The sequence below is a fragment of the Oncorhynchus keta genome, chromosome 22 (genome assembly GCF_023373465.1).
Source record: "Oncorhynchus keta strain PuntledgeMale-10-30-2019 chromosome 22, Oket_V2, whole genome shotgun sequence".
In the NCBI taxonomy this organism is placed as follows: Eukaryota; Metazoa; Chordata; class Actinopteri; order Salmoniformes; family Salmonidae; genus Oncorhynchus; species Oncorhynchus keta.
The window spans coordinates 43804287-43817906 of record NC_068442.1 but is presented as its reverse complement, the minus strand read 5'-3'; the positions used below and the strand labels follow the sequence as shown (position 1 = coordinate 43817906).

Sequence of the window (13620 nt, the reverse complement as noted above, 5' to 3'; positions counted from 1 at the left end):
ACCTATAGGTTTATTATGAAACACATATACCTATAGGGTTATTATGAAACACATATACCTATAGGGTTATTATGAAACACATATACCTATAGGGTTATTATGAAACACATATACCTATAGGGTTATTATGAAACACATATACCTATAGGTTTATTATGAAACACATATACCTATAGGTTTATTATGAAACACATATACCTATAGGGTTATTATGAAACACATATACCTATAGGGTTATTATGAAACACATATACCTATAGGGTTATTATGAAACACATATACCTATATTATTTATTATGAAACACATATACCTATAGGGTTATTATGAAACACATATACCTATAGGGTTATTATGAAACACATATACCTATAGGTTTATTATGAAAAAGGGCGCAACATTTTGACAAATAGGGGTTGAATTTGAATTGCTTGAAGTTACTTTACCAATTATGCCTATCAATATTATATTGGCAGACTTATATAGCAGCAAATTCAGTGTTTTCACTTCCTAAATATTCAGCAATTAAGACTGAAATAGTTAATACGACCTCTTCACCTTTAGCTTGCTCTGGGCAAACGTTTGGGTTCTGATTGATATGCTGGTTTTGATTGACATGCGAAATTTATGTTTGGGAGTCAACCATTGTGCTTAGCAGTTCAGAACCCCCAAATGCAAATATCAAGAGCATACTGCACATTGGATAACTATTACCTCAAGTGTCGCCTGTTTTTGTAACTAATGACAATACATCCCTTTTTAAATGTCATTTTGGTAATCGCTGGGGTTGTCATGGTAAAAGGTAAAGAGGTTGGTAGTTATGGGATATAGCTTTGAAGGTTTCTGAAGCGGCTGAGTGTAAGTTTGACAGACCAAAACCCCTGTTCCTCCCATGCCATGTATAGCTTGTCGTCATATGTGAAGATTGCAGAAGCGACGCAGAGGTTATCAGCAGGTGCAGTGAGGGCAGGAGAGAAATGAATGGTAACATATCATAATATAATATAATGAATAATTAGAAAACTAACTAAATATAATATTTCTTAGAAATTCACCATTAAGTCTACTCACATGAGATAATTGTTTTTACATTATATGGAGAGATTTGTTTGTTTTGTTTTAACCGCATGTGCCTGTCAACAACTCTAAAATAGGCCTTTTGCTAAAAGGTTTTAATTGGAATGAACCGGATAACCTCAGATGTCTCATTTCCGCGCAACTACATTGTCACATGCGTAATGTAAATGTTTAATGTGCGCCAAAGTTTTCGTTGAGCACATGTAGGCTATAAAGGCTAAAGAATTCGGCACACATGCATCCTAACCGCGGTATATTGTTCTATTCAGGGAACACCAGTTGAAGTATTGGATGAAGATGTATGCTCCCTCGGCTCATCCTCCCCGTCGCTGCGAGATATGGTATATCCGCCTCTGTTGGGTAGAACTGTTTGTTCAAGTTGCAGTGAGGAAATTGTGGATAAATACTTGCTGAAGGTAAAATATGTGGTTTCATCTTGTCGCAACATTTCAAATTTCATTGGGGTGCTCATTTCGTGGATATCTTGTGCTTTTTGTATACGATTTTAGTTGACTAACTGTACGACAATATGTTTTTGCGTTTGCATTTCTACTAAATAATGTCCGAATATTATTATGTTATTTAATTATCATGTTTTTGTTCACAGGTTAACGACTTGTGCTGGCATGTGCGTTGTCTCTCCTGTAAGCATGTGTCAAACATCGCTTGGCAGTCATACAAGTTGTTACATCAAAGACAAAGAGGTCTTCTGCAAATTGGACTACTTTAGGTATTTCAGATTGTTTTTGCATATTAAATCAAATCAAAAGTGATTTTTAAATAACATTTTTGCCATTTATGTATATAGCCTACATGTGCACATCCTTCAGTATTTATCCTGTATAATATTTATTTGTAACACGTAATTCCAATATTCAACTGCCATCTAACCAACAGGGCGGTTATTTACCTGATTTTTAAAACCTGTATTTATTGCAGAAGGTATGGAACATGGTGCGCGTGCTGCGGCCGAAATATATACTCTACCGACTGGGTCCGCCGGGCGAAGGGCAACGTATACCACCTGGCTTGTTTCACCTGTTTCTCCTGTAAGAGGCAGTTGTCCACGGGGGAAGAGTTTGCCCTGGTGGAGGAGAAGGTGCTGTGTCGTGTACATTACGACTGTATGCTGGACAACCTGAAATGTGCCCTGGAGAAAGGTGAGCATTTTGCAGTGGAGTGACACGAATTCACAACTTCTGCTGATATAGGGAGCTGAATGATGATAGACAAATCTATAAACTCATAATCTGCAGCAATATTGATAACTTAAAAACCTAAACGAATTATGATTTATTATCAACATAGGTCAAGTGGAGCCTAAATAAGTAACACAATAGATATTGAAGGTGTTTCTTAAATGTATAATATTTGCACCTGTTCCTGAATTAATCAATGCTTATTGTGATGTCTGGAGAACTACTGCTCCAGAAGCAACTAAAATGTTAACTCTGCTTATTGGCTTATGTTTGTTAAAATGTTCTGGAAACCACTGAGAAAAAAAATACAATGAATCAATTATTCAACATCTTTGAGTAATATCTTTGATTAATATTTTCTGGTCAAAGTGATCATAGGAGATACAGTGCCTTCAGAAAGTATTCATACCCCTTGACTTATTCCACATTTTGTTGTGTTACAGCCTGAATTCAAAATGGATTGAATATATGTTTCTCACCCATCTGAACATAATACATCACAATGACAAAGTGAAAACAGTGTTTGCAAATTTAGTGAAAATGAAATATCTTATTTACATACTACCTGTCCAAGTTTTAGAACACCTACTCATTCAAGAGTTTCTTTATTTTTACTATTTCTACACTGTAGAATAACAGTGAGGACATAAAAACTCTGAAATAACACATTAGGAATCATGTAGTAACCAAAAAGTGTTAAATAAATATATATTATATTTGAGATTCTTCAACTAACCACTCTTTCCCTTGATGACAGCTTTGCACACTATTGCCATTCTCTCAACCAGATTTGAGGTAGTCACCTGGAATGCATTTCAATCATTACATGAATATCAGTCAATACGGAACATTTCAAGAACTTTCTTCAAGTGCAGTCGCAAAAACCACCAAGTGCTATGATGAAACTGGCTCTCGTGAGGAATGGAAGACCCAGAGTTCTCTGTTGCAGAGGATAAGTTCGTTAGAGTTACCAACCTTCCAAGTTCACGTAACAGACACATCTAAACATCAACTGTTCAGTGGAGACTGCAAGAAATCAGGCCTTCATGGTCGAATGGCTGTAAATAAACCACAACTAAAGGACACCAATAAGAAGAAGAGACTTGCTTGGGCCAAGAAACACGTGCAATGGACATGAGACAGGTGGAAATTTGTCCTTTGGTCTGGAGTCCAAATTGGAGATTTTTGGTTCCCACTGTATATCGAATCAAATCAAAGTTTATTTGTCACGTGCGCCGAATACAACAGGTGTAGAACTTAGTCAAATGCTTAATTACAGCCTCTAACCAACAGTGCAATTTTTAAGTTAAAAAAAAGGTATTAGGTGAAAAATAGATAAGTAAAGAAATTGGGTCAAACGTTTAGGGTAGCCTTCCACAATAAGTTGGGTGAATTTTGGCCCATTTGTCCTGACAGAGCTGGTGTAACCGAGTCAGGTTTGTAGGTCTTACCTAGTGTGCCTAGACAGCGAATATGCTACGGGTATATGTATGCCCGCGGGCCTCTTGCCTAAGCACTCCCTAGGTGCCTTCCCCTTCCCCCCTGGGAACAAATGAAACAGAATATTAAACAATTTTCACAAACAAACTAAGAAACAAAGGACATCAAATAAGCTCTATCTGAGCAACAAACTCACAAAACATACCAACTCTCTGCAATGAACTCCCAGCAAAATCAACCTCTAGCAAAGTCTCTGCAATGAACTCCCAGCAAAATCAACCTCTAGCAAAGTCTCTGTAATGAACTCCCAGCAAAATCTCTCTAGCAAAATCTCTCTAGCAAAATCTCTCTAGCAAAATCTCTCTAGCAAAATCTCTCTAGCAAAATCTCTCTGGCAAAATCTCTCTGGCAAAATCTCTCTGGCAAAATCTCTCTGGCAAAATCTCTCTGGCAAAATCTCTCTGGCAAAATCTCTCTGGCAAAATCTCTCTGGCAAAATCTCTCTGGCAAAATCTCTCTAGCAAAATCTCTCTAGCAAAATCTCTCTAGCAAAATCTCTCTAGCAAAATCTCTGCAATGACCTCCCAGCAAATCTCTCCCTCCTGAACAGAACACTGGCTTTTATATAGCTTCTGAAGGAATGGGTAATTGGAGACAGCTGCGTCGTGATGAGGGGGCGGGGTCAGCTCTCCAATTAGCCATGGAGTCGACCAATCAGCTGCTTGAGGGATTTCAGGAAGCCATTTCCTGAAATAAACACATGCAAACATACAAACTGTAACACATAAACTGGGGAACGTAACACACCCCCACAACATTTAAAAACAAATATTTTTTAAATGTACCTTTATTTAACCAGGCAAGTCAGTTAAGAACACATTCTTATTTTCAATGACAGTCATCAGACCAGAGGACATGTGCATTTGCAAACCGTAGTCTGGCTTTTTTATGGCGGTTTTGGAGCAGTGGCTTCTTCCTTGCTGAGCGGCCTTTCAGGTTATGTCGATATAGGACTCATTTTACTGTGGATGTAGATACTTTTGTATCAGTTTCCTCCAGCATCTTCACAAAGTCCTTTGCTGTTGTTCTGGGATTGATTTGCACTTTTGAGACCAAAGTACGTTCATCTCTAGGAGACAGAACGTGTCTCCTTCCTGAGCGGCATGATGGTTACGTTGTCCCATGGAGTTTATACTTGCGTACTATAGTTTGTACAGATGAACGTGGTACTTTCAGGCATTTGGAAATTGCTCCCAGGGATGAACCAGACTTTTTTTTCTGAGGTCTTGGCTGATTTATTTTTGATTTTCCCATGATGTCAAGCAAAAAGGCCCTGAGTTTGAAGGTAGGCCCTTGAAATACATCCACAAGTACACCTCCAATTGACTCAAATGATGTCAATTTGCCTATCAGAAGCTTCTAAAGCCATGACATCATTTTCTGGAATTTTCCAAGCTGTTTAAAGGCACAATCAATTTATTGTATGTAAACTTCTGACCCACTGGAATTGTGATACACTGAGTTATAAGTGAAATATCTGTCTGTAAACAATTGTTGGAAAAATGACTTGTGTCATACACAAGTAAATGTCCTAACTGACTTGCCAAAACTATACTTTGTGGAGTGGTTGAAAAACAAGTTTAATGACTCCAACCTAAGTGTATGTAAACATCTGACTTCAACTGTATGATACAAATATATATATTTTCCTTTATTATTTTCCTCTAACCCTACCCCTACCTATTTGCCATATATTTTTAACTATGCTGTTTCACAAAAGTTCTGAAGTTATATATATTTTACAGACACGGAAAATTTGACATTAGACATCTTGTTTTAAGTGCCACCCTTGAGCTACCCTCAACCCCTCCCATTTATCTCTACACCATCCAGTTTTGATTTCTATTTGCAATTTATTTTTCAACTGTGCTGGGATCTTTCACAAAAGTTCTGAACCTTTCTATTGTCATAGTTTCTACAGATTGAAATTAAAGATAACATTTTTTGCTAAAAGTATTATTATATTAGTAATTGATTGACTATGACTTTTCAAATCACCCAGCAGTGCTATTTACAGAGTTTGCTCCAACTAAATGGTGCCATTCTTCAGCCATTCCTGAACCTGCAACCAAAAACAAGCTTCTATAAATATGGACAGTACCAATACAAATGACATATGATCTGTCTCTTCGCAGCAAAATATGCAGAGCTGGGATGGTTGTATCACCCAGCAGTGATACAACCATATGACATTCTATTGGTTGCAAGAATTTTGTAGAATATTTACTATTGAAAAATTATACATTTTGAATCCGGCGTCATTTTGTGTATCAGTTCCTAAACCATGTGCCATGAAATCGGTACATCGAAAATCTAACTATTTTGCAATCTATATGGCACAGCTGATAAATTCAATACTTTTCCCCCATTCCACTTGCCTCTTCCATTTTTACTGTAATGCTGCAATTAGTTGGTTGTAATTTTGGGTAGAGCAGACATTTCCATATGTTTTTGTTAGCTGCATGTGTGACATCTCCACCAGTCATATTTATGATATCAATTTCAAAGACTATACTTGTTTTTACAAGGACAACCTGTGTATCACTAAAGACTTAATTCAGAGGTACTTTAATATTTAATCATTTCTGCCCTCCCAATTCATATAGATGATATAAATATGCACATTTAATTTTGTCAGGCGTGCCATATTTTTTTGCCTATATCATTTAAAAAACAAGCCACTAGGCCATATGCAAATAGATAAACTGGGATATGACTAAAGAGTTAATCAGGGTGATTTTTCCACAGACTATTTTTCTTTCCATGGTAGCGAGATGTATTTATTTTGGGACATGAATACCGAGTATGTCTACATCATCGTCAGACCATTTTATTTGTCAACTACACAGTAATGTAAAAGTTGAATTTTGTAGTGATCCAACACGTAATAAAGGTTGTACATTTATCATAATGTGGTTGTAATCTAGAGAGGTTTGAAAATGATCTAGATCCTCAGGCTGTGGAGGGATCCAAATAGTGGATTTAAAGAAAACATTAATCACCAGCGTCCAATGACACCTTTGTTTTTAATCCCTGAATTTCTAGCACCTTGATATTATTGTTGGATCTGATTTTAATAGCTAACATTTAGATGACCATAATAAATACAGTGCATTCGGAAAGTATTCAGACCCCTACACCTTTTCCACATTTTGTTACGTTACAGCATGATTCTAAAATGGATTAAATAAATATCATCAATCTACACACAACACCCCATAATGACAAAGTGAAAACAGGTTTTTAGCTAATAAAAAACAGCAATAACTTATTTACATAAGTATTCAGACCCTTTGCTATGAGACTCAAAATTGAACAAAATTAAGATACCATTAAAATTAAGATACCACAGGTGACAGTGCATGTCAGAGCAAAAACCAAGCCATGAGGTCCTAGACAGGATTGTGTCGAGGCACAGGTCTGGGGAAGGGTACCAAAAAATGTCACCAGCATTGAAGGTCCCCAAGAACACAGTGGCCTCCATCATTCTTAAAAGGAAGAAGTTTGGAACCACCAAGAGTCTTCATGGAGCTGGCCGTCCAGCCAAACTGAGCAATCGGGGGAGAGGGGCCTTGTTCAGCGAGGTGACCAAGAACCCGGTGGTCACTCTGACAGAGCTCCAGAGTTCCTCTGTGGAGATGGGAGTACCTTTCAGAAGTAAGCACTCCACCAATCAGGCCTTATGGTAGAGTGGCCAGATGAAAGCCAGTCCTCAGTAAAAGGCACATGACATTCCGCTTGGAGTTTGCCAAAAGGCACCTAAAGGACTTTCAGACCATGAGAAACAAGATTCTCTGGTCTGATGAAACCAAGATTCAACTCTTTGGCTTGAATGCCAAGCGTCACGTCTGCGTCACAGAGCAGACGTGATGCTTGGAGGATCTGCAGAGAAGTATGGGAGAAGCTCCCCAAATACAGGTTTGCCAAGCTTGTAGCGTCATACCCAAATAGACTTGAGACTGTAATCGCTGCCAAAGGTGCTTCAACAAAGTACTGAGTAAAAATTCGTAATACTTATGTTAATGTAATATTTCAGTTTAACACATTTGTAAACATTTCTAGAAGCCTGTTTTTGCTTCGCATTGTGGTGTAATAGATGTAGATTTACGAGGACATTTTAAAAAAGAATAATTCTGTAACGTAACAAAATGTGAAAAAGTCAAGGGGTCTGAATTCTTTCCGAATACACTGTAAATCTGGCGATGGTAGACAACCTTGTTTTAATGCTCGACAGTTTAATACTTTCTGAGAAGAAGCCATTATTTAGTATTTTACACCCAAGGTTACTATACATAACTTTAACCCATTTTATAAGAGATTCTCCAAATTGAAATATTCCAGGCAAGTCAGCTATGAATACCAGGCCTGGTTTCCCAGATTTTTCATAATATTCTATTGTTTCCAGTACTTGTCGTATATTATCGCCAATCTATCGTCCATATAAAAAAACCTGTCTGATTAGGATGAATAATATTCGACAATACCTTTTTAATGCTATGCATTTTAATATAATATTTGCATCACAACACTGAAGTGTAAGGGCCTGTTTGAGTAATAATGAAATCAGACCTTCTTGTTACCTCCAGGCTCTGATCAGGCCCTACACCCAAACAAGGGCACTGCGTTCATCCACCTCTGGCCTGCTCGCCTCCCTACCACTGAGGAAGTACAGTTCCCGCTCAGCCCAGTCAAAACTGTTCGCTGCTCTGGCCCCCCAATGGTGGAACAAACTCCCTCACGACGCCAGGACAGCGGAGTCAATCACCACCTTCCGGAGACACCTGAAACCCCACCTCTTTAAGGAATACCTAGGATAGGATAAGTAATCCTTCTCACCCCCCCCCCCCTTTTAAGATGTAGATGCACTATTGTAAAGTGACTGTTCCACTGGATGTCATAAGGTGAATGCACCAATTTGTAAGTCGCTCTGGATAAGAGCGTCTGCTAAATGACTTAAATGTAATGTTAAATATTGTTGTGTATATGTTAATCTACCATCTATATATGAGTGGTTAAAACATGCTAACAACGGTCATCTGAGCACATCAAAATGTTTTTGGTATTTCAGTATTACTTTAGTGTCTTGTTGCAAACAGAATACATGTTTTGGAATATTTGTATTCTACTGTATACTGGCTTCCTTCTTTTCCCTCTGTCAATTAAGTTAGTATTGTGGAGTAACTACAATGTTGTTGATCCATCCTCAGTTAGTATTGTGGAGTAACTACAATGTTGTTGATCCATCCTCAGTTAGTTTTGTGGAGTAACTACAATGTTGTTGATCCATCCTCAGTTAGTTTTGTGGAGTAACTACAATGTTGTTGATCCATCCTCAGTTAGTTTTGTGGAGTAACTACAATGTTGTTGATCCATCCTCAGTTAGTATTGTGGAGTAACTACAATGTTGTTGATCCATCCTCAGTTAGTTTTGTGGAGTAACTACAATGTTGTTAATCCATCCTCAGTTAGTTTTGTGGAGTAACTACAATGTTGTTGATCCATCCTCAGTTTTCTCCCATCAAAGCCATTAAACTCTGTAACTGTTTTAAAGTCACCATTGGTTTCATGCTGACATCCAATGAGCAGTTTCCTTCCTCTCCGGCTAATGAGTGAGGAAGGACGCCTGTATCTTTTTATTGACTGGGTGTATTGGTAACCCATCCAAATTGTAATGAATAACTAAAATTGATATGAAATGTTTTCTTTCTACCTGTATGTGCCCTTCTTTGCGTGGCATTGGAAAATCTCCCTGGTCTTTGTGGTTGAATAATAATAAATAATAATCATTTTAAAAACATATAATTCCACTTTGACATTACAGGGTACTGTGTATAGGCCAGTGACAAAACATCTACATTTAATCCATTTTAAATTCAGACCGTAACACAACTAAATGTGTTAAAGTCAAGGGGTGTTTATACTTTCTGAAGGCTCTATGAATACTTTTACTATACTGTAAAATGCATAAACCTTTAGACAAAGCCCCTTGACATTTGATACAAAATAATACAGCCTATTGTCTTTGATATAGAACAAAAGCAACTTCCCATTTCACAGATGAGAAGCCATTCAATGCATAAATAATAATATATTATATAATAATAATAATAACACATAATAATCCCAACGGGCACACACTGCTTGAATCAATGTTGTTTCCACGTCATTTCAGTGAAATTATGTTGAACCAACTTGAATTGACGTCTGTGCCTGGTGTGATGTCTACGGATGTCTACGGCTTGCATGTCGAGTAGCATGATTATGAGCTCATTAATTAAGAAGAGCAATCATCTCATTTCAGAAAGTGGTATGAACCTAGAGACGACGATGCCAACAGAACAGCAAGTGAATCAGCCCAGGCCGTCGAAGAGAGCGCGCACCAGCTTCACCGCTGACCAATTACAGGTGAGTATCAATGATCCACCAAACGTACCTGGGAGACCATCCCCAGGTCAATAGCGTTGCGATAAAGCTGAATACCAAGGTTCATAATTTAGTTCAATATGAATTAATGCCACAGGTTTGTTCATTTAAAAAAATCCTTCCTGGGAGCTTAAATCCAGCCCCTGCAGATGTCACCAAGCCTTGTCAATTATGTCTGACTGTTCCCAGCCAAGGGGTTCAGGAAAAGTGATTAACATATGTCTGACCTCATGTGATTGACCTGTGATTGAGCTCAGTGACTTTATGACCCCTCCAGGTGATGCAGGCCCAGTTTGCCCAGGACAACAACCCGAATGCCCAGGCCCTGCAGAAGCTGGCAGAACAGACAGGCCTGAGTAGGAGAGTCATACAGGTTAGATCAGAGATGGTCTTTTTGGCGACCCGTTGTTTTGTTGTTGTTGTAATGTGTAGAATTGCAGCAAACTTGTCTTTAAAACTGCAACATTTTCTTTACGCCCCATGGCAAAATGTGTAGAATTGCAGGAAATTAACTCTCAAACTTCAATTTTCTCTTTCTGCTGTCAAGAGGAGCAAAACATTTTTGCTTACATGGGTAAGCAGACCCGAGAACCACTGTGGCCCCAACCCCCATCAAAGTTACCCATCCCTGGGTTAGATATTCATACACAGTTTTAGTCAACGCATGCCTCACAAACAGGATAGGATATGACTGCATTTCTACAGTACATTTGTAAAATTTTTGAGGATTTGTTGTGTTGAAAAGAATTGAAAAGAAAAAAAACTGTAAAAACACCCACTTGGTTTTCTGACATTTCCTCTAAAACAGCAGTCTGGGATTGTACATTTGCTCACCAAAACGAGTTATTAGGTGACCACTTCGTTGCTGTTTGAATCCGATTGGCTCTTTAATAAACACACATCAATTAAGTGTGTCCCTATTGAATGCTGGTACTAAAAACATAACACTTTCTACATCCTATCCAGGTTTGGTTCCAGAACTGCAGAGCACGCCATAAGAAGCATGTGAGCCCCAACCACTCCTCAGCCACGCCGTTGTCCTCCCTGCAGCCCGGCTGCCACTCCCAGCCCACCCCAGCCCCAGAAGAGCGGCAGTACACAACCTATAGCACCTTAGAGGGATCCATGCTCACTGCTCTGCACTCCTACATAGATGGTAAGTGGATAGAAAGGATGCATCCCAAATGGCACCCTATTCCCTTTATAGTGCACTACCTTTAGGGGCGATGGGCCCTGGTCAAAAGCAGTGCACTGTAAAGTAAATAGGGAGCCATTTGGGACGCACATAGGCTGTACCAGAGACATATAGAGACAGTACGCACCAGTAAGACGGCCCACTGGGCAGGAGGGGGTCAAAAAAGACAATCACTTAGCTGTGGTCAATTTGCAGTTTACAAATGATTGTAATTATGATCCAACCCCCCAACCGTCCGCTCCGACTAAAAATCATCCCACGGCTGAATATAGTTGCCTACCCCTGGTTCAGAGTTATAGGAATAGCCATCTCTTGTGGACAGACTGCATAACAAAAATGGTATTGTAACGTATGTCAAAAGACTGTGGGATGCAATGACTAATGAGCAACAGTAGCTCCAGTGCTTTGGTTTTCTGTCACTGGTTATTTGGACACATCAAAATTGGGTGAAGGTGGTGCTTAAGGGGAGTTGGGGGCAGAGCCTTAGGTAATGCTCTATAAGACCAAAGCCCTGTGTAGTGTCCTATAAGACCAGAGCCTTGTGTAGTGTCCTATAAGACCAGAGCCCTGTGTAGTGTCCTATAAGACCAGAGCCCTGTGTTGTGTCCTATAAGACCAGAGCCATGTGTTTCCTATAAGACTAGAGCCATGTTTTTCCTATAAGACCAGAGCCCTGTGCTTCCTATAAGACCAGAGCCCTGTGTTTCCTACAAGACCAGAGCCCTGTGTTTCCTATAAGACCAGAGCCCTGTGTTTCCTACAAGACCAGAGCCCTGTGTTTCCTACAAGACCAGAGCCCTGTGTTTCCTACAAGACCAGAGCCCTGTGTTTCCTATAAGACCAGAGCCCTGTGCTTCCTATAAGACCAGAGCCCTGTGTTGTGTCCTATAAGACCAGTGCCCTGTGTTTCCAATAAGACAAGAGCCCTGTGCTTCCTATAAGACCAGAGCCCTGTGTTGTGTCCTATAAGACCAGTGCCCTGTGTTTCCTACAAGACCAGAGCCCTGTGTTTCCTATAAGACCAGAGCCCTGTGCTTCCTATAAGACCAGAGCCCTGTGTTGTGTCCTATAAGACCAGTGCCCTGTGTTTCCAATAAGACAAGAGCCCTGTGTGTCATATAAGACCAGAGTCCTGTGTAGTGTGTCCTGTCAGACCAGAGCCATGTTTTTCCTATAAGACCAGAGCCTTGTGTAGTGTCCTATAAGACCAGAGCCCTGTGTAGTGTCCTATAAGACCAGAGCCCTGTGTAGTGTCCTATAAGACCAGAGCCATGTGTTTCCTATAAGACTAGAGCCATGTTTTTCCTATAAGACCAGAGTCCTGTGTAGTGTCCTATAAGACCAGAGCCCTGTGTAGTGTCCTATAAGACCAGAGCCCTGTGTGTCCTATAAGACCAGAGTCCTGTGTAGTGTCCTATAAGACCAGTGCCCTGTGTAGTGTCCTATAAGACCAGAGCCTTGTGTTTCCTATAAGAGAATAGCCTTGTGTGTCCTATAAGACCAGAGCCCTGTGTGTCCTATAAGACCAGAGCCCTGTGTGTCCTATAAGACCAGAGCCCTGTGTGTCCTATAAGACCAGAGTCCTGTGTGTCCTATAAGACCAGTGCCCTGTGTGTCCTATAAGACCAGAGCCCTGTGTGTCCTATAAGACCAGAGCCCTGTGTGTCCTATAAGACCAGAGCCCTGTGTAGTGTCCTATAACATTATAATAACGTTATTATTTGAGCATTTCATTCTAATGCCCTCTCTCTCTCTCTCTCTCTCTCTCTACTGTCAGGGACGTATGCCATGGCAAAGCCCTGGTTACGAGTCTCATCTAATCAACTCTCTTTCTGATCTCTGTCTCTCCTTCTCTACAGTGCACTCTCCTCAGTCTAAGCTGTTCCAGCCACTGCTGTCCCTCCACACCATTACCTCCCAGCCTGTGACACACGCCTGAGCCACACACGCACAATGTCCTCAGTTTAGCAGGTTTAATTAATTGCAACATTACTAAGTTAAACTAAGGTCCATATTGTTATCTTGTGGATGTGTGTGTTTCTCTGGCCCCGTGCACACTTAAGTTACACAACAACGCATTTGGCACAATGGTTGTGATACAACAAAGAGATTTTCAAAAATGTTATAAAATATCATTACACAAGCATTGTGCAGACACCACAGAATGGTTTGCCTAAACATGTTTGTGCCCCTTGTATATAGCCTCCCTGTACCGGTATATCCTGTAT

General features: G+C 39.8%; 1 protein-coding gene across 1 annotated transcript; it reads left to right on the top strand.

Annotated features, from left to right (window-relative positions):
- The first annotated feature begins 1115 nt into the window (after window positions 1–1115).
- On the top strand, window positions 1116–13331 carry LOC118371895 (LIM/homeobox protein Lhx8-like). Its single transcript, XM_052475298.1, is given in 8 exon segments — window positions 1116–1491; window positions 1683–1721; window positions 1723–1805; window positions 2015–2239; window positions 10080–10179; window positions 10475–10570; window positions 11164–11353; window positions 13252–13331. Coding segments are annotated over 8 exon segments (891 nt in total). The 5' UTR covers window positions 1116–1413.
- Window positions 13332–13620: the final 289 nt, after the last annotated feature.